Below are 21,648 nucleotides of genomic sequence, written 5' to 3'. Positions count from 1 at the left end.
GTGTGCACATTTTTGAGACTACATTCAGTTGGGAGGGACTGACATGCTGGTAGAGGCACTCTACACAAAGCATGCCTTGGAACCTTGGATTGGGGTTATTCCAGGGGCGGACTGACCATTGGGTAACTCGGGCACTGCCCGAGGGCCCGGGGTCAGTAGGGGGCCCCATGAGATGTCCCTGGTACCTTTCATAGGCTTTTTTGGGTGTGGTTTGAGTGTTGGCAAGGACACAGGGGTCCCATGATCCCCTATTGCCCAGGGGCCCCATGAGTTGTCAGTCCGCCCCTGGGTTATTCTTTCACACAATAGTTTGCACTGAAAATGATGTTCACCATTGCTGGGCACATGCCATGCATGTTTCCCCTATGTTCTTTTACAGCCCCTATGCAGTTCTATTTTGCTCTTGTCCACTTTCTACACTCGTGCCCAAATGTTACTTTCTCTTCGGTTGCTGTGAGCGGCTCATGCGACCCTCCTGCTTCTCTGTATTCCGGTTATCTCCTGCAATGTACTGTATGGGATGATATCAAGAGACCTGCAACTGGCTGGGCAAGGAAGAGAAAAGTCTAACACCTTATTTAACGTTCTCTTGGCAAAACAAGTAAGAAAGGGGGACTCACTGCAAGGGTAAAGGTTTTGTTTTTTTTTTTGGCCAGCATTCAGCTTTCAATGAGGACACAGGCAACCCACAGACACAGGGCTGCTTGCCTGCTGCCTTTGTAGCTTTGTGCAACTGATTTTTAAAAAATCCAAAACATTTCAGCACACAAAGTCCTTTGTAAACGCACATTTCTTCTTTTTATGCCATCTTCATTGTAGGTACACACATTTCTCTTACTCCATCACATACAGACAATTCGGATCAACTCATTTACCAGAACCAACATAGTGCTCTCCAATTTTAATACCACCTGAACTCCTTTTCTCCTTTGACAGAGATACGGCTTCTATGATTTACCTCTTTCAGAGCGTTTAACAGGCGCGGTCTCTTCTCCTCCACACTCTCCCTGGACTGCTGCTTCAGCTTTCTCAACAGTGCTGTAACTGGAACAGAAATATATTAACGATACAATCACAGGCCTTGCTGCTCTTAAACGCATTATTGATCCGCCAACCTGTGCAGACATATATAAAACCAAAACCAATGGCAGGCTGTAAGGAATTAACATTACAATGACTGATGACCATCAGATAATTTTTAGTGAGAAAAACAAAGATACGACCATTAGTTGCCAGACAGGCAAGAGAACAGCATGGGAGAGATTTACTAAACCTGGTGCAGCTCTGCATAGAAACCAATCAGCTTCCAGATTTTATTGGCAAAACCATAAAGTGGTTGTAAAGGCTGAAGGTTTTTTTACATTCATGCATTCTATTCATGAAGGTAAAAAGCCTTCTGAGTGCAGCAGTACCCCCAGCTCCCTTAATACTTTCCTGAGCCCCATCACGATCCAGCGATGTGCACGACAATGGCTCCCACTGCTGTCAATCACAGCCAGTCAACCAATGAGGAGGAGGGGGGGTGCCCAAGCCACAGGTCCATGTGTTCACGGATACATGGAGCAGCAGTTGGGGACAGGAGAGCCTACAGGGGATGCCAGAGAGGAGGATCCAGTCTGCTCTGTGCAAAATGACTGCACACTAGTGGTGCACCGAAATGAAAATTCTGTTGCTGAAACAGATACCAAAAAATCCGAATGCACATGGCCGAAAACTGAAACGTCTGTATGCGAGTGTGGGGGGGCTCAAATATTTTTTTGTAATTTTTTTTTAACGTTAATGTGTATTTTTATTTATTTTTTTTAACTTCTGATTTTATTGCTATCATATAGCGGACCAATAGTCCCCTATGTGATAGCATATGAGTGACAGATCCTCTTTGTAGGGGGGAGGGGGTGGGAGGGCAGTGTGTGCAAGGAGGGGGCAGGAGAGGACCAGTGTATACACTCAGGATCCCTCACTGGCTGCCACTATATGTCACTGCCGGATTTTAATGTAATTACAGGTTTTTTCCCCCTTCACTATAGCTCCAAGAATGAGCGGTCATTCTCCTTTCTGCTAAAGGAAACTAAGGGGTGGGGTCACTGTGTGCCACCGCCCCTTAGTGGAGGTGCGGCATGGAGGCTAAGGGAAACTAACACTGGGCATGCGCCAATGCATCACTGCGCAGCCGCATCTCCTGCCTGCAGGAGGAGGGGGCAGCGCAATCCACACCTCTCCCTGGTGGGGATGGAGTAGGGCGGAATCAAGTCGCCACAGCCACACCTGCTCTCGCTTCGCTACTACACAGCCAAAGGATCACTGCGCAGCTACACCTCCTTCCTGTAGGACAGTGGTTCTCAACCTGTGGGTCGCGACCCCTTTGGGGGTCGAACGACCCTTTCACAGGGGTCCCCTAAGACCATCAGAAAACAAATATTTTTAATGTGTAAAGAGCAGCTACTGTGTGGAAAGCAGCTGCTGTGTTGAAAGCAGCTACTCTGTTAAAAGCAGCTACTCTGTTGAAAGCAGCAGTATTGGAGGTAAAACGACACTCATGAATTATAATTACTGGGTAAATAATTTTATGGTTGGGGGTCACCACAACATGAGGAACTGTATTAAAGGGTCACGGCATTAGGAAGGTTGAGAACCACTGCTGTAGGAGGAGGGGGCAGAGCAACCCACATCTCTCCCCGGTGAGAATAGCGCAGGGAAGAACCAATTTTCCTCAGCCGAATCTACTGTCTACTCTACTGCACCGGGCGAAGTACACTGGATAGCTGTATTTTCGGCACCTGTAATCGGTCGATATTTTTATATCACCAAAATGCCGAAAGGGCTGTTTTCGGCCAAAACAATTCGGCAACCAAAATTTCGGTGCACCCGTACTGCACACAGTAGGCAAGTATAAACATGTTTGTTATTCTCCGGGAAAAAAAAAACCTTCAGAATTAAAAGGATAAGTTCACATTTTAACAAAATATAAAATTCACATTTTCTTTTTGCAGGAAAAAAAAACAAAAAAAAAAAAAACGCATTTCTTTTTTAGTTTCTGGAGTCTCTAAAGCTGATTGCTGGTGCCATACAGGTCTCCCTCTGACCTTCTAGTATCTGCTTGCTCATACATGCCGTATGGGCAAGCAGATACTCACTGACCGGAAGGCTCAATGAACTACCACGACGCTGGGACTTTTTTTTTTTTTATTTGTGACAGTGGGGAGGAGAAGATCCCCCGCTAGCTGTCACAAACGGGGATCAGGAGGGTGCGATCGTAACATTTTACACCCTGAACATGGGTGTAATTTGTTAGAAAAGGGTGAAGCTGAATAGTTACTATGCACAGCTGTACCAGTTTCTGTGTTCACCAGTTTTAGTAAATCTCCTTGTGTCCCTTTTTATGGGAAGGTAACATTTACAACTCATTGATATTAACATCAGTCCACTTTTTTTCCCCTTTTTTACATCTATAGACAAATGTTTTGCCTTTCATTTCTATATGAATAGGTTGTTTTACAAAAGGTGAGGTTTTACAATCACTTTAAAATAATACATGCCTATACTGTTTAAACCTAGTAACACACTGCCTCACCATGCTCTGCACATGCTCAGTTCAATGTAGAGGCCCAACTGCTGACAGCCTAAAGCTTTACTGCTGCTCAGGGTTTCTGGGCCTCAGCAAAATGGCTGCTTCCATTAAAAAAAAAATAAAAAAAATAATAAAATCGGAGCAATGCTGGAGGTAATTTACAGCACACACTCATTTTGGTAGTATAATTAATGTGGAATGTATGCTTCTTGCTAAAGAACATTTTTTTTTTTCATCAAGTGGTCATGTGTAAAGTTCAGCTTTAGATCTTCAAATCTATAACTGTACAGCATCTTTACATCATTTGCTGAACATGAGGCCTTGACTCAAGTCCAGATTAAATGGGTAAGGTGACAGTGTTTCTTTAATGTAAGCTTACCCCCTGACAACCCTTTTGCTCACCTCGCCAATGTGTCTGACAGTGAGAAATACCAAGTGTTTCCAGATGTGGAGGAGTACGTGATCTATGTACATGATGCAGTGCTTTGGTGACCAATTACTACTGTATGCACAAGCAGTGTCACGTGATGGAGGGGGCGATCTCACTGGCCCTGAAATTTTGGTGGCAGTTGCAGCAGAATGACAGGGCATAACAGGAAAATGTAGCAGTGTATTCCAAACAGACCCTGTCACACCGAAAGGCAAAGTGTCCATCTTCAAGCATCACCACCTCCTGGTTCTAAACCTATTGCACTCTCCTACCGAAGGCTTCACAACGATCCACTGCATTTTGGTTAGCTGAGCTTTCTTAAAGACTTCTGTCCTGCGGTTTTGGTGTATTATCTGAAAGCACACTAAATCTACAGGACATAATAGAAGGCTTTGGGAAAAATGAAGCTAACCCACACAAAAACTACATGTACATTGTGCTGCAACCATAGCGCAGTGAAGCAGTGCTGAAAGTCCTAAAGCTGGAATATTATCGGTATTTGCAATTGCGCCACTGAGTCCTGTTCCTCCGTCGTACCTCTACATATCCTTACCGCAAAACGCCCCTTGAACACGTCTGTCAGCATCCCCCAGGGTCCCCTGATCTCATTTCTGTAATTTATGCCTCTCTTAACAGTAGGTCCTCCTCACCACCCCTGTCTTATGTCTCTCAATGGGAGCGAGATCTAGGTTTCTCGATTGCGGCGGAGGATTGGCGTAGGGCCTGGGGGATGCTGGCAAAATGTTCCTTCAATATGGTCACTCTGGAGGGAGCTTACAAAGTTCTCCTGCGGTGGTACTGGGTCCCGGCTCGGACTGCTCACTTTATTCCGACTGGCGGATAGGCGTTTCCCAGAACTGTGGTCTACGTGGGGACGTCTGCACATCTGGTGGTCGTGCCCGCGATTAATAGGCTTCTGGTCTAGGGTTTTTGGTTTGCTGCAAACGTTATTTCATATTACGGTCTGTGAGGATGCAAGGGTGGCCCTCCTGCATTGCCCAATTTTGGGTCTGTCTAGGTCTCAGCAGAAATTGGCATCCTACCTATTCATTTCGGCCAAATGTGCTATAGCTCAAGCTTGGAGAACCCCTTTGGTTGTCTTCCAGGGGGTGAAGACCCGGATGAATGCTATGCTGATCAATGAACAGATGTCTAGCGTTCAAGATTCTCATCCAAGATTCCTTAATGTTTGGGGACCTTGGATACGTTATTCCCTGCCATCCCTGCCTCCTACTAGCTATGGCCTCTAATAGTCGTTGCCTGTGCTAGCCCTGGATCCGTGACTCTTCTAGTCTTCCATGTTTTCTCTCTGAATCTTTCTTCTTTATTTTTTTTTATGTTTTTATGTTTTCTTTTTTCTATCAGTTTGGGTTTTTATTTTTTCCTTTCCCGTATGTTCTGAGCCGATACTTCTCGGTAGGGATTTTTCCTCTTTGGCTTTTTTTTCCGGTAATATGATGGATTGCTGGTGCTACTATTTGGTTCGACTTTTCGCCGTCCCTCGATATCATTGGTGTTCCGTTATTTGGCTAATACACCCTGCTGACTTGTATCTGCTTATGTATGTTATTGTTCTGCTCTGCCCCTGCGTGGGCGTATCACAAGCTTGTTGTATTATAAAAACAAAAACTTCAACAAAAATATTGAAATAGAAAGTCCTAAAGCTGGCTGTTGCTATACAAATCAGCAGACCACCTAATCCAAAACCCTACACTGTGTTGCATGGCTTTACAACTAATGCTTAGTGATCACCACTTCCTAATGCCCGCATGGGCAGCAAAAGGAATGCAAATAGAGAGATTTCTAAAGCTGGACACATAAGAACAGGGTAGATGATTCAACTAACTGTATCTACCCAGAAATGGATGTATATTTGAGTCAATTGATCCTTTTAATGACTGAACTGAAACTTCCATTACTGGCATTAGTAAAATATATAGTACATTGAAGTCGCTCATTGTAATGATGAATACAGATGTAACAGAATACTGTCATGTCACTGTATTGATCCAAAATGCATTAGTTATTGCTGTAAGAAAATGAAGAAAGGGGATAAGGAAACAAAAACCCTGGCAGAGTTACAGCAGTCTGTAAACTTCAGGCAGCATTAAGGGGACTTGACACTAGCTGTCATTATTGCACAATCAGCATTTATAAAAGACGAGAAAACTGCAGCCAAGACCTGAACTGGCCACTTGTCTTTCCCATTTAGATTCAAATAAAAAAAGGACAGAAGAACCTAATGTGCTGTGCAAATCCAAAACACAAGATGCTTACTCATCTGTCTGTCTCCATAGCTGATGGCCTCAGCCAGGGGGCTCCAGCCCTGGGCATTCTTTACCTTGACCGGAGCATTGTGTGCCAGAAGGAGATGAGCACATTCTGCAATACAAATAAAGGTTACTGTAATACAGAACACAGAATGGAGCTCTTTTCTAAGCATATCTAAAACCATTTTTTTTGCTATATTGGAAACAGTAGGAAATGGCTGAAGAGACTCATTCTAATAAAAAGTATGCAAGTAAAGACGTGCATAAAACTTGTAAACTGCTAATTCACCTGAAAACCTTTGGAATGGCTAGAAAAATTTGGCTACTCAGGGAAAGTCAATTAGCTCTGCCTCCTCACCGCTTGCATGTCTCCGCCCTCCCCTTTTATGGGAGTGTCTGATTACTGTCTGTGGCAGCCCAGCTCCTCTGCCCCTCCCTTCATAGCTTTTTATGTAGCTGCCGGGGGAGAAGCAAAAAGGAAAACCTAAAGCATGTCACTCAAATGACAGCTGTAATCTGCTGGGGCCACTGAAATCCCATCAAGATGGCAGTACCCAACAGTAGCTTTTTGCTGTCCAACACAAGGGAGGTTTGTACTGGTAAATAATATGGTGAATGTACAAATAATCTTAGGACTAGATTTTGTTGAAATGAATTGTTTGGTGACAGGGTCTCTATAAATCCTGTTAGGTTTATTATTATTATTTATTGCAGTCTGTCTCATTAGGGAGATTCCCTATCACTACCTGTTTAGTAAGGTAGACAGGAAACAAAGTGAGGAAATTCCTTGCAAAACAAAGGTTACAAATGCATGCATCTCCATCGGAAGGATTCTCCTCTATTCCTACTTTGCTGACAACTCCAAATGCTCAATTTTCCTTAATCCAGTAATAGTGGTCATCAAATCAAATTGATTTCCAAAAAGGAACAGAGCAGCATATACCCGACATGGGCTTTAAACTCATTGGCCTTAGATACATGTACCATAAAGGTTGAAAAATTCTTTACAAAAAGCAAGTTGTGGTCATTAACAGTCACATATAAGTAGACTTCTGTACTGTTGAAGACATTTAACTTCCTAATTTCTAATGAGTATCAGGTACATATTAAAGTATTTATAGGCACCCAGATAATCAACTTAGTCATTCTGAACCCAAACAGTTTTGTTACCTTAATGCAGGGGGGTGCAACCTGTGGCCCTCGACCTCAAACTAGAGAAGTGCAAACCATGCGTCAAGGGGCCCATGTGGCCTCTGTTACATTGTTTTACTCTTGGACAAGAGGGGTGGCAGGGGCAAGATATACTAGAACCGATAGTCTCCATTTTCCTCCTACAACCGCAGAAATCCACGTTATCATCCTCTCCCTCCCGCCAGCATTCAGCTGCTGCAAGAGGAAAATGTTCATTATGCTATTCAAAATAAAAACATTTCAGTGTGGCCCGCAACCGGTTACCAAATCACTTAAAGCAGCGTTCCAGTCCCCCAAAATTTTTTTCTAAAAGAAGATCCACGATGACATTACAAATAACAATCAGAATTGGAATAATGCAATATTAAAAACATTGAAATAACTTTGCAAATCATTCATACTTACCTAGATCTGTGAAGCAAGGAGTCGCCATGATGGCTGTGGGCATCTGAAGCCCGCAGGTTTTTACTTCCTGAATTCGTGCTGCTGGCTATCCCAGCATGCAACACTCGGCAATGCTTGGTGCGACGTGTGCAGTACAGGTTGCCATAGCAATGGTGGGGACGGATGAAGTTCCCGCCCCCGTCAGGCAACCTGTACAGCACTTCAATACTGCAGACATGTCCTCCTCTCAGCATGGACTCTGGTAAAATGGCGTGAAGCACCGCCCATTTGCGTCATTTCCAGTTTCCAAGTCTCAAGAGCACAGGAAACCAAAGGGATACAGGAAACGACATCCCAGGAAACCTTGCAAATCGCTGATCTACGTCATCGCCTAGGCGGTCGGGACCGGAACTGCAGGCTTGCTGAAGATAAAAAGGTATGTATAGGGGGAAAAAAAAAAAAAATTTCCAACTTGTGCTTCTTTTCACAGGGACTATCTAATAAGGCCAATTTGTAAAAATGGGTGGAACTCCGCTTTAAGTGGCCTTCACTCTTAAATGTTAAGCATCCCTGCCTTAATGCACTGCTGGCATTAGGGAAGAAAAAAACCCCCAAAAAAACCCAAAAACTGTTCTCTGAAGCCGCTCTGGTCCAGTACCATGGTCTCCCTAGTAGTGGCTTCTGTGTAGAGGAGAGACCACTTACAAAGGCTGCAAATGCCTGGGAGATGTCATCACCCATAGGCTTACTATGGGGCATCCGACGTCATCGACCCCTCTACACAGAAGCCGCCTCTGAGCAGATGATGGGACTGCAGCAGCTTCAGAATAGGTAAATGTATGCATCTTTTCCTTACAGGGTTAGATAGACTAGGCTTAGGATGGGGGTGGGAGTAGGTTTAGCCTAAACTTCCACTTAAAAGGTAATACAGTACAAATGACATCATCACGTAGGAGCAGAAGGGTAAAGTCCGCTCCAGTGAAGAGGAACAGCTGCTTTGGCGGCACAGTGTGATGGAGTGTAAAGATACCTCGCCACCAAAAATCTATTTTTGTGTAGCAGATTCAGCTGCTTTTACAGTATGTGTGCAGATGGCCTATTGTTCAACTCAAGCACAGGGAACAGGACTTCCCAACCAAAGTTCCTTGGAATAGATGGCACACACACAAGTGACTGAGGACTGGTGGAGGGTCAAAGAACAAATCAAGGGTAGATAGAATGTAGAAACTTTAAATCCCCGGGCGCCCAACATACATGGCTCCATGTGTAGGGCACTTCTCAGAGGCAGCATTACTACCAGGTAGAGATCGCTCTGCCCAAGAGTAGAAGTATATTCCTGGCCATTGTGCTCAAAAGTTTGCATCCCCTGGGGGAAAGCGTGACATTTTGACATTTATATTGAAAATATGACTGAGCATGACAAAAAACTTGTTTAGGGATAGTGATCATATGAAGCCATTTATCATCACATAGTTTGGCTCCTTGTTAAATTATGATAAACAGAAATCCCGCAAATGGCCCGGATCAAAAGTTTCCATCCCCTTGAATGTTTCGCCTTGGTACAGACACACAAGGTGACACAAAAGGGTTAAAAATGGCAATTAAAATGTTAATTTCCCACATCTTTGGCTTTTAAATTGCAATTAGTGTCTATGTATAGTCAGTCAAAGAGTTTGTTAGCTCTCACATGAATGCACTGAGCAGGCTAGATACTGAGCCATGTGGAGTGGAAAAGAACTGTCAAAGACCTGGACATGTTTATAGCACAAAAATGAAATGCACAGGTGATCAAATACCACCGAAAGAAAGCTCTATTTGTGGGAAAAAAAGGACATAAATTTCATTTGGGTGCAGCATTGCATGACTGCACAATTGTCAGTTAAAGTAATGCAGCCCTATAACAAAAAAATGGCCTGGTCAGAAAGGGGGGGAATCCTCTGGAGGGCAAGTGGTTAAAAAGCATGGTCACTGACCACCAATGCTGGGGGTTTTGTGGGCACTGGTGCCAATGCAGGAAGTTATTCTAAGACGTTAACATGAAATGTGCAACTTCATTGACAAATGCCGATGTAGACATTGGATTACATTATTTGGCCATTAACGGCCCAGCTGGTCAACCCCTAGAAGAGCAGAAAACTTCTCAAAGACACGGAGATAGTCAAACTAAAAGAAATAAAAAATAAAACTTGCCTTTGTTGCCCAACATCACAGCGAGGTGTAATGGTGTATTACCTGAAAAATAAACAAACATACGATCAGAAAAGAAACAACCATTCCACAGGACAATTTTCAAAACTAGGAAAAAACTAAACAAAAAAAAAAAAAAACACCTCGTTCCTGTATAGCTAGTATTGGACTTTACTGGCATGCTAACATTGTGGAAAACCAATGAGAACTACTGCTACCCAATTCTTGCTGAATGACTGCTACAAGAAAACCTGTTCCTAGACAGGGCTCAAGGGGGAGATATTGATATCAGGTAAAAGTTTTATTGGAACTCAATCTTGCATCAACACAAGAACAGTGCTTCCAAGCAATACAAAGGGTAAATACAGGTGAAACTCAAAAAATTAGAATATCGTGCAAAAGTTCATTTATTTCAGTAATGCAACTTAAAAGGTGAAACGAATATATGAGATAGACTCATTACATGCAAAGCAAGATAGTTCAAGCCGTGATTTGTCATAAATGTGATGATTATGGCTTACAGCTCATGAAAACCCCAAATCCACAATCTCAGAAAATGAGAATATTGTGAAAAGGTGCAATATTCTCGGCTCAAAGTGTCCCACTCTAATCAGCTAATTAGGCCATAACACCTGCAAAGGGTTCCTGAGCCTTTAAATGGTCTCTCAGTCTGGTTCAGTAGGAATCACAATCATGGGAAAGACTGCTGACCTGACAGTTGTGCAGAAAACCATCATTGACACCCTCCATAAGGAGGGAAAGCCTCAAAAGGTAATTGCAAAAGAAGTTGGATGTTCCCAAAGTGCTGTATCAAAGCACATTAATAGAAAGTTATGTGGAAGGGAAAAGTGTGGGAGAAAAAGGTGCACAAGCAGCAGGGATGACCGCAGCCTGGAGAGGATTGTCAGGAAAAGGCCATTCAAAAGTGTTGGGGACTTTCACAAGGAGTGGACTGAGGCTGGAGTCAGTGCATCAAAAGCCACCACACACAGACGGATCCTGGACATGGGCTTCAAATGTCGTATTCCTCTTGTCAAGTCCTACCTGGGCTAAAGAAAAACAGACCTGGTCTGTTGCTCAGTGGTCCAAAGTCCTCTTTTCTGATGAGAGCACCTTCTGCATCTCATTTGGAAACCAAGGACCCAGAGTATGGAGGAAGAATGTGAAGTTTCCACAGTCTGTGTTGATTTGGGGAGCCATGTCATCTGCTGGTGTTGGTCCACTGTGCTTCATTAAGTCCAGGGTCAACGCAGCCGTCTACCAGGAGATTTTGGAGCACTTCATGCTTCCTTCTGCAGACGAGCTTTATGGGGATGCTGACTTCATTTTCCAGCAGGACTTGGCTCCGCCCGCACTGCCAAAAGCACCAAACCCTGGTTCAATGACCGTGGGATTACTGTGCTTGACTGGCCAGCAAACTCGCCTGTCCTGAACCCCATAGAGAATCTATGGGGCAGTGCCAAGAGAAAGATGAGACATGAGACCAAACAATGCAGAAGAACTGAAGGCCGCTATTGAAGCATCCTGGTCTTCCATAACACCTCAGCAGTGCCACAGGCTGATAGCTTCCATGCCACGCCGCATTGAGGCAGTAATTAGGGCAAAAGGGGCCCAAACCAAGTACTGAGTACATATGCATGCTTCTATTTTTCAGAGGTCCGATATTGTTCTATGTACAATCCTTGTTTTATTGATTGCATGTAATATTCTAATTTTCTGAGATTGTGGATTTGGGGTTTTCATGAGCTGTAAGCCATAATCACCACAATTATGACAAATCACGGCTTGAACTATCTTGCTTTGCATGTAATGAGTCTATCTCATATATTAGTTTCACCTTTTAAGTTGCATTACTGAAATAAATTTACTTTTGCACGATATTCAAATTTTTCGAGTTTCACCGGTATGAGCTAAATGTGGCTGAAGCACAGTAACTATATCCATAGGTTTTAAGAATTAAGACTGAACTAAACTTAAAGGAAAATATATAAACTGACAGAAGGTAGAATTTTCTGGTATAAGAGATTTTACAAGCCTGTTCTGCCAAAAAAAACTGCTGTACCGATCAAGTTTTTTTTGTCCAGAGCCTGCAGCACACACAGTGAAGCCTGCCTTGCCCATTTAAGCCAGGCGCCAAGAAGATGCGCGCACCCGCGGCCCACTCGAGCCAGGCGCCAAGAATATGCGCTCACCCGCAACCCACTCGAGCCAGGCAGATGCGCGCACACGCAGCCCATTCGTTACAGGCACCAAGGAAGATGCGCACCCCTGCGGCTCACTCGTGACAGGCACCAAGGAAGATGCGCACCCCTGCGGCTCACTCGTGACAGGCACCAAGGAAGATGCGCACCCCTGCGGCCCACTCGTGACAGGCATCAAGGAAGATGAGCACCCCTAGCCCACTCGTGACAGGCATCAAGGAAGATGAGCACCCCCGGCCCGCTCGTGACAGGCATCAAGGAAGATGAGCACCCCTGGCCCGCTCGTGACAGGCATCAAGGAAGATGAGCACCCCTGGCCCGCTCGTGACAGGCATCAAGGAAGATGCGCACCCCTAGCCCGCTCGTGACAGGCATCAAGGAAGATGCGCACCCCTGGCCCGCTCGTGACAGGCATCAAGGAAGATGCGCACCCCCGGCCCACTCGTGACAGGCATCAAGGAAGATGCGCACCCCCGGCCCACTCGTGACAGGCATCAAGGAAGATGCGCACCCTCGGCCCACTCGGGAGAGTTGTCAGGAAGATGCACATTCCCGGCCCTCCACTTTGCTTGGTAAATCTGCTATAATTTGCAAATATGCTGTGCATACAAAAACAGCTAAATGCTTCCCAGAGGCCCCAAAACTTAGTCTGGTGGCTTACTTCTGCCTACAAAAAGACTTTTCTTCTTTATAAAGACAGGCTTCTCTTTCAGCAATAAAATAATTCATCCCGTGAAGATGAAAGGCAAGCAGGCAGCAATTCTAACATTAGCACACATTCCAGTGTCATGGAGCGCAAGTCCTAATTAACGGGCTGCCACTTAAGAAGGAGAGAACCTTTTTAAAGGGACCATGAAAAGCCTAAGAGGGTCCTTTTACATATTGAGGCTGACAGATCTGGGGCAGCAAACACACAAGTTATACCGATAAAACTTTAAACAGCATTTTATATAAATATTTCAGGTAGAGAGAAGAGAAAAAAAAACATATCTTGTTTCATGTTACATCTGCATGAGAAAGCATATGGGAAGACTTTGAAAACTTAAGATGGTCAATTCAGTATTAAATAACTGAAAAAAAAATATAAATACCCGTAAGTAATCAGTCAGCCTCAGGTGTGAATATACCAGGTCTACCGGCTGACTTTCCATGCGCAAAGCTGCTGCAGGCAGACATGAGTGTCCTGAGGCAGATCACAGAGCTGAGCTATAGCTCCAAGTCAGCTACTGCTGGTTGCCAAAGTAGATCTAAACTCAAAGTAAGCAAAATTTGTGTTGATGCATTAGTTTTGTGCATTTTTAAAGTTTGTTTTTTTAATTAAAAAAAGGAATGCTCTGCTCTGTAAATGGTATTACAAAAGAGGCCCTGAACCTCCTCTTCTGAGGTCCCCCACTGGCATCATCTGCTGCTCCTCTACTCCTGTCCCCGTAGGAAATTTCTTGCTATGGTGGCAGACATGCAGGCTTGATTCATAGCCAAGCTGTGTGTGTCCATAGACACACACAGCGCGGCTTGGCCCCGCCCCCTACTCCCAGCATTTTATTGACAGGTGATACCAGCAGAAGTGGAAGCGGGTACTATCAAGAGTAGGTACCCGCTCACACGAAAAAAAAAAAAAAAAAAAAGGGGGGTAGGGGGGAGAGAGAAGGACATAAGGATGAGCTTCCCCTTTAGCGCAAAGTTCCACTTTAATTGACTGAAGGCCAAGCTCATTCTGTGCATGTACTGCTGCATGAATTACTCATTCAGGATCAACATGTAACCAGCCTCTCTACTAGAGTTCCTCCAGAAGATGCTAGGGGGGTTCCTGAGCAATGGACAATGCAACCACTGAAACCAACGATCTTTATAACCATTTGTAAGGAGAATCTTCCCAGTGACCATCACACTAAATGTACTGTGAACTGTGGATATAGTAAATATTAGCAGGGGTTCTTTGACACCAGAAAGCCATAGATGGCTCTAATGTCAGCCAGTATAGCAGGGACCAGTCGAGACTTGAACCATCTATGGGCAGGGTGATTGTGCCCAATTTCAATTCTTGTACAACCAGCCTGTCAGATTTTTCATGAGAGAATATAGCCAGAGGATATAACAGGCGGTAGCAGTAATCGCTGCATTCTCCCAGGAGGGATGGCTCTCCACTCCCGTCCCCTGCCGGGAGAACACTATAGCTCTGACTGCGATGAGGAAAGAAATTGAGCGATTTTCTTCCCATGGTTGCAGGTAAGAAAACGGCATAGTCTTTGGCTTTATCAAAGGGTAGTTATGTGTTACACAAGGTTGAGGAAGGCTGATGTAAACCGTGTGTAATCAACAGAGGCGGCCCGGCCCAATTACACACTACTGTTTACATGTCAGCACTGAGCCCAGGCTGCCTAGATAATGACTCACTCACTAGATGGGATAAGCGGCCCAACAAGTTGCCTGTAATTCTGTATAGTTAGGCTGCAGTACGGACAATTTTTGAAGCAAGATCCTGAGTAAACCTTACATGGCCGTGTGAATGAGGCCTAAAGCAGACCTTGCAGGTTCGCTGAAATCAGGTACACACGGGCCGAATATCGATCGGTTCAACTAAACCTGGCCGACATTCGACCCGTGTGTACAGCAGACTTTATAACAGAAGCCAGTCTAACGACCGGCTGGAAAACCAGCATCTGATTCGCGCTTGCAGCCAATGGCTGAGTGCATTGATCAGTATGTTCTGGTGAGGTAGCCCCCTGTCAGAACACAATAACTCAGTCAATCGCCGCACTAATATTTGGGGAAAAAAAAAAAAAAAGTGCTACTTGACATAATCCATAATTATAGATATAATCAATAATTACAAACCATTTGCAGCAGTCCCAATTGTGAACCAATACAAAACAACATCATCAGTGAATACCATACGGACATAAATAGTGGAAAAAAAAAAAAATATATATATATATATATATAAAAAAAAAAAAATAATATAAATATATATATATATATATAAACTCTGTAGCAATAAGTGAAAAGCAATATTAACAGTAATAATTGTTTAGTCCCTGGAAGTGAAAAATAAGGCGCAAGGTGCTAAAAATCTTGATTGTGAACTCCTTGTACAATATAACAGGTGCCCCACATGGCCTGACACTCACCGTCATTCCGTGACCACCTATCTCTAAGGATGGTCGTTTACCCTTTTGGGACTATCCCAGTATGCAGTGCTACCAATGGTACCCGGCTGCTCCTCCAAGAGTGCTGTATCAATACCAACTCCCTCCTCTTCTTGGACGGACAATCACGTCACACTCAAATTTACAGGTATTGGTGTCACATAGAAAAAGATCATTTTCTCTGTCATCAAAACCAGAACAGTTCCAGCCTGGCAGGGTTTGGCAATCGCTGAGGGAGGAAGGAAAAGCAGGAGAGGAGAGAGTTGGTATTGATACAGCACTCTTGGAGGAGCAACCGTTTACTATTAGTAGCACTGCATACTGGGATAGTCCCTAAAAGGTAAATGACCATCCTTAGAGCTAGGTGGTCACGGAATGACGGTGAGTGTCAGGCCATGTGGGGCACCAGTCTGAGCACAGAGGAGCACCTGTTATATTGTACAAGGAGTTCACAATCAAGATTTTTAGCACCTTGCGCCTTATTTTTCACTTACTGGGACTGAACAATTATTATTACTATTAGCCTCCCTAGCGGTCTGATTATGTCCATATTTCTGTGCTCAAAGCGGTACATTTTTTTGCATGGAAATATGTATTTTTTTTTATTGTAGGCCTGTAATTTTTAGGAATAACTCACTGAAATCTGTCTGAACAAGAGTCTAGTAAACATCCCGGGTATGATAAAATTTGAAACAAAAAATCATAAATTATAATTTAATAATCATAAAAAACATAAAATTTAATTCAATATAATCAAACCAAAAACACTCAAATTTGAAATATAGCGCCAAGTTCGCACATCGCTGAGCAAAGTCGCAAAATCGTTTTCAGTGTCTGATGAGGAATTTCCCCCACAAATCATTATCACTCAATTCTGCAAGTGGTTCTGATTTACTATCGCTGTTCTCTAGTTGGTCTAAAACCACTTTTGACCTAAAAGAGTACTTTTTGGATGCCATGGACGTTTTTCTGAGTTTCCAGGCAGAAAGAACAGTAAAAATGCAGGCAGGGCGCCGGACAAAGCACTCGGGACAAAATGTATGTGAAATGGTTTGATACAGGAATGTTTTACTATGTGATTTTAGTGTATTTAGTGAATGTCACTTTCACATTTTTAAATTTCCCGCCGTTCTGTCCCCCGTACTTCCCGACACAGGGAACAGAACCCGGAAGACAGATGCCGGTGGACATTGCCGGGGACACTGCAGGGGGGACATCGCAGGAGCGCAGGACAAGATAAGTGAAGAAGAGATCCCGGAGCAACACTGCAGGGTATTCCCGAGTGTAGCTCAGGGTTACCGCTTGTGGTGCTGAAACTTTACCCCGAGCTACACTCGGGAATACCGCCAGGGAGGTTAATATGGACTTTTTTCAGTCAGACTATGTAACTATGTAATATTGATGCACTAATATTGCTTTGTTAGTATGGAGACCTCAGTTTTTTTCCCCATTCAGCCCTCTAGGTTGAACGAAAACAAAAAAAAAAAAAAAACACACAAACCTGAGTGTACCAGGCATTCTTTAGACCCCATTGAGCCTTTGCCCTTCATCCTCTGAGCCCTGGAACTGTTACAAATAAGAACACACAACAGCAATAACTGGAGATGTCAGCAATGGCGGTCTGTGCGTTTCTCTAAGCTCAGCTTTACTATTAACTTGCTCAGACGTCATTCTACATTCCGGGTGAATCATTTCTGACTTGCCTAACCTAATTCCAAAATTGTCACAATATACGTAGCCACTTCCCCATTCCAAAGGCTGCTAAATTTGTGCTTGTGAAAATGCAAACCAAGTTTTGACTTGTTCTTGTCCCGTGTGAACGCACTGCACCCACCCTCAGGATTGGGTGGGTCAAACAGTACAGAAACAGGAGACCAGAAGTTGCGCACATTTAAGACTTAGGCCAAGTTTAGACTTGTATCTGAACTGCTGTGCCTCCAAAAAGTGATCCACGTTTGGATTGCTTTTCAGCGATGTTTGATAGCTGGTGAAGAGGCAATACGACACCAGCTCACTGCCCGTTTTATACCCATAAATGCTGCATCAATGCGACGCAACCACCTACAATGCACACAGCGATTTTCTCTTCGTTGATGAGCAGAATGTTTTAACTGAGAACGATATTGTGAACGAAAAAAATCCGGTTGAGCAGTGAAAAATGTTGTCATTTCGCATACGAATGACTAATTTTCTATGCGGTGGTATGACTGTCATACGAAAGAAAAAAAATCTATCAAGCGCGATCACGCATGAGCGGAAACAGAAGATGACCCGGATGTTTATGTCCAAGGAATCTTCGTAAACACGAACGAAAAATCCAAATGTTAAAAGTAGATTGGCCTAATGAGATGAAACCAGAATTCTGCAGATTATATTTTATGCATCACTATTTATGTATATAGGTCATGTAATAAACGATATTATACTCATTTTATTTATTTCAGGTACTTATATAGCGCCGTCAATTTACGCAGCGCTTTACATATATATTGTACATTCACATCAGTCCCTAACCCTCAAGGGGTGTACAATCTAAAGTCCCTAACTCACAATTATACATACATATACTAGGGACAATTTAGACAGGAGCCAATTAACCTACCAGCATGTCTTTGGAGTGTGGGAGGAAACTGGAGCAGGGGCAGACTGACCATTTGGAAACTCGGTCACTGCCCGAGGGCCTGGGGTCAGTAGGGGGCCCCATGAGATGCCCCTGGTACCTTTTTCATATGCTTTTTTGAGTTTGGGCAAGGACATAGGGGCCCCATGATTCCCTATTGCCCCATGAGTTGTCAGTCTGCCCCTGTACCACGCAGGCACAGGGAGAACATGCAAACTCCAGGCAGGTGGTGCCGGGGTTGGGATTTGAACCAACGACCCGAGTACTGCCAGGGGGAATGAATGCAAAGCATTCTCCAATTGGAATAGGTAAAGGTGTGGGGAAGGGACGTCACCCCCTCTACCTTGTCCGATGAGAGAATGCTTTGCATTCATTCAGAAAACGCAAAGCAGCCATGGCCTAATGAGATAATGAAACCAGAATTCTGTGTATTATATTTTATGTATCACTATTTATGTATATAGGTCATGTAATAAACGATATTATACTCATTGCTGGTAATTGTTGTGTATGTCGCTTGTTCTGGCCGGAAGGGCGTGGCTACAAGGTCACATGCCCACCGCATCACTGCCACTTGTATGGAAGACGTCAACGCTATGTATTGCCCAAACAATTTTTATAGATTGGTTAATGTGGGCCATGATTTCGACCAACGAACGCCTCTTGGTCATCGGATGACCGATCGATCGATTTTCTAATTGTGCATTCCAACCTTAAGGGGAGGCGGCATTTGTAATGCTCCTCCCCCTTTTAAAAGTGTTAACATGACTTACCAGTGAACCAAGCAGACTCATTTTTAGCCTACCTGCAGCACGTCTACAAGTCCCGGGCTATAAGATGGCTCTGCAGAGTGGGACCATGGAGAATGAATGTAGCCACATCAGGAAGTCCGATCACAGCAGCAAAAGCATTCTGGAGATTTGGAGGCAGCTGCGAGCAATAGAAGGGACTGTTTTGTGTTAAGCATAACGGAATCGAATTTTACTTTTACCAGAGTTTAGTGTCACTTGAATAGTCTGAGACCTGCATGGCAAAGTGCAATAGAAATTCAGAGCAAAGTCATAATTCCTCACGTCTATTCTTGTTCCAGGTCCATGACTCACAAAGCACTGAAGCCAAACGTCAGCATTTTCAGTAAATCAGCCTACGTACTTTTCCTATAACAAGTAGATCTAAATCCATTCACTACAATCTCATACGTTCTAGCAAACGAATGCAATTTCGGAAGTTGTTTAAATCTGCCACTTGCAGATAATACCCGGTGATCCTGCCATGAGGGTCCATAGTCAGACTCTACCTGTTACAGGGTGACAATTGCCTCCCTGTTGTGCTCTTGGAATGACAGCCATGCCCCTGATAGAGACTACAAACAGTCATGCCGACACATTGTGCACGCCATGACCACCATTGCCAGCAATGTGAAGCCAACACTGGAGTGAGTGCATGTATTATTATTATTATACAGTATTTACATAGCGCCAAAGGGTATGCTCAGCGCTGTACAATAGCAAGGGGGACATAACATGAGACAAGACAGTAACAATACAAGACACGAGGGGTTCGAGGGCCCTGCTCTTTCGAGCTTACAATCTGTATGTAGGAAGGAAGTAACTGACACAGGCTGGAGGAGATCGCTAGAACAGAGGGGAAGGGGGAAAAAAAAAATGACAACGGCAAATGCTGGATATGCAGTGAATTGAAGTGGTTCTAAAGCCTTAAAGCGATTTAAAAAAAAAAAAAAGCGAAACTTTAGTATCACTTTAAGGCTTTAGAACCACTTCAATTCACTGCATATCAAGCATTTGCCATTGTGTCTTTTTTTTTTTGAGGGAAAATAACAAACATGGCATACTTACCTGCTGTGTGCAGTGATTTTGCACACAGCATCCCAGATCCTCCTTTTTTTGGTTTCCACACAGGCTATCCTGGCTCCTCTTCTTTCGGGTGACCCCCAAGCAAGCAGCTTGCTATGGGGGCACCCGAGCAGGCATATTCCCAAGCCGCTGTTGTGTGTCCATTCATACACAGAGCCGCAACTTGACCCCTCCCCCTCTCTCTCTCACTGGCTGACTGTCTGTGATGGCTCCCGCTTGCGGTCTCTGCCAATGAGGAGGTAGAGACCCAGGACAACCGAGGCTGTTGTGCACATCGATGGGGCTCAGGTAAGTATTCAGGGGGCTGAAGGCACTGCTGCACACAGGTTTTTTTTACTTCGCATGAAGGTAAAAAAAACCTTGAGCCTTTACAACCACTTTTTTTTTTTATGGCGTACGGGAGCCACATTCACAGCATTCTGAAGTGACGTCATACTGAGTATGATGTTCCGTCAGAGCGCAGTGTGCAGTCACTGGCAGCAGAAATAGTGAATATCTCCTAAAGGGCTCTTTCACACTTGGCTGTTTTACCAACGCTTGCCAAACGCCCCTATAGTGTTTGGCAAGCGTTGGTCCGGCGTTTGCAGAGCGTTTTTTAACGCTCGGCAAATGCCGCATGTGCGGTTTAGCGGCGGTTGCTAGGCGTTTGCCGAGCATTAAAAATGCCCCACAAAACGCCTATAATGCAGTTTGAATGGTGTTACCGCTCCGCAAACGCACCGCAAAAGCCAGCCATTTGCGGAGCGGCACCATAGACTAGGATAGGAGGCTTCAATGCCTCCTGACTCGACCAGAGGCGTCCATTTTGCCGCGACGCAAACGCTCCCGTTAGAACAGCACCATGTGCTGTAATGTGCATTATTGATAGAGGCGTTTGGGAAGTGGTAAAAACGCTTCCCAAACGCCTCTCTGCCGCCTGCACACAGCCCTAGTGTGAACGTAGCCAAACTGTGCAGGCTTTATTTTAACCTTACCTGTAGGTACAAGTCACCAAGTTGTGTTTACGGCCGATTTAACCTCATATTTTACAACAAGTTTACAGCTACAAATTTAAGGTCACCTCAAATGATGCGCTATATGGTTTTCTTGGGCTCTTTGCAAACAGTTGGCACCCCACGTGGTCAAGTTGAAAATGGAGAAATTGGAAGGAGGCAGCTCAAAGTGTTCCATCAGCAGATAAAGTGATAGCAACAGTCTTCTGGGATCCCAAGGTTGTGCAGCAGCAGTGCAGAAGACCGCTTCCATCACTTTTTCCATTGGTGGAACACTTCGAGCCTTCTTCCACTTTCTCCATTTTCAGCTTGACTACAGGGAGTGCCAACTGTTTGAAAAGAGAATAAAAAAATGGTATAGTGCACATGCGCCATTTTTAGCGCTGATCATATGGAAGAGGTGCAGTGATAAAACTACCAGGTGTGCGGTTACTCCTTCTATATCGGGCCGTGAGCTTTTCAGGACTACCCCCATATATAAAGTGCAACAAAACAAAAAGATAAAATGTACAGATCTATATCCATATGAAATCACACTGATTGATCCCAAAAAAGAAAAAAGCAAATGGCAAAAGCAATTCGATAAATCGTGTTACAAAAAATAACTTTGGGAGGTACAGATTTTTTTGCAGGAGCCACGAGACATCTCTTCTGCCAAAAATCTGGCACCATGCATTTCCCACTATTTATATATTGCACACGACCTACAGGCATGTAAACCTACAGGCATGTACAAGAGTAGCATCGTTAGTGCAAGACCCTGAAGAAGCAGAGGCAATGGCAGT

General features: G+C 44.2%; 1 protein-coding gene across 1 annotated transcript in view; it reads right to left on the bottom strand.

The window, feature by feature from the left end:
- LOC149431413 (ankyrin repeat domain-containing protein 13C-like) overlaps positions 1-21,648 on the bottom strand; it is a 65,931-nt gene that overhangs the window by 24,287 nt on the left and 19,996 nt on the right. The window contains exons 2-4 of the mRNA XM_089665624.1: positions 10,034-10,075; positions 6,276-6,380; positions 959-1,044 (exon numbers count right to left, since the gene is read on the bottom strand). Of these exons, the coding sequence (XP_089521750.1) occupies positions 959-1,044; positions 6,276-6,380; positions 10,034-10,075 (233 nt within the window). The remainder of the gene's footprint in view (positions 1-958; positions 1,045-6,275; positions 6,381-10,033; positions 10,076-21,648) is intronic.

The sequence above is a fragment of the Staurois parvus genome, unplaced genomic scaffold (genome assembly GCF_062004578.1).
Source record: "Staurois parvus isolate SC_StPar_1 unplaced genomic scaffold, SC_StPar_1.0 ptg002276l, whole genome shotgun sequence".
NCBI classification, from domain to species: Eukaryota; Metazoa; Chordata; class Amphibia; order Anura; family Ranidae; genus Staurois; species Staurois parvus.
This window is presented reverse-complemented; position numbering and strand designations above follow the sequence as displayed.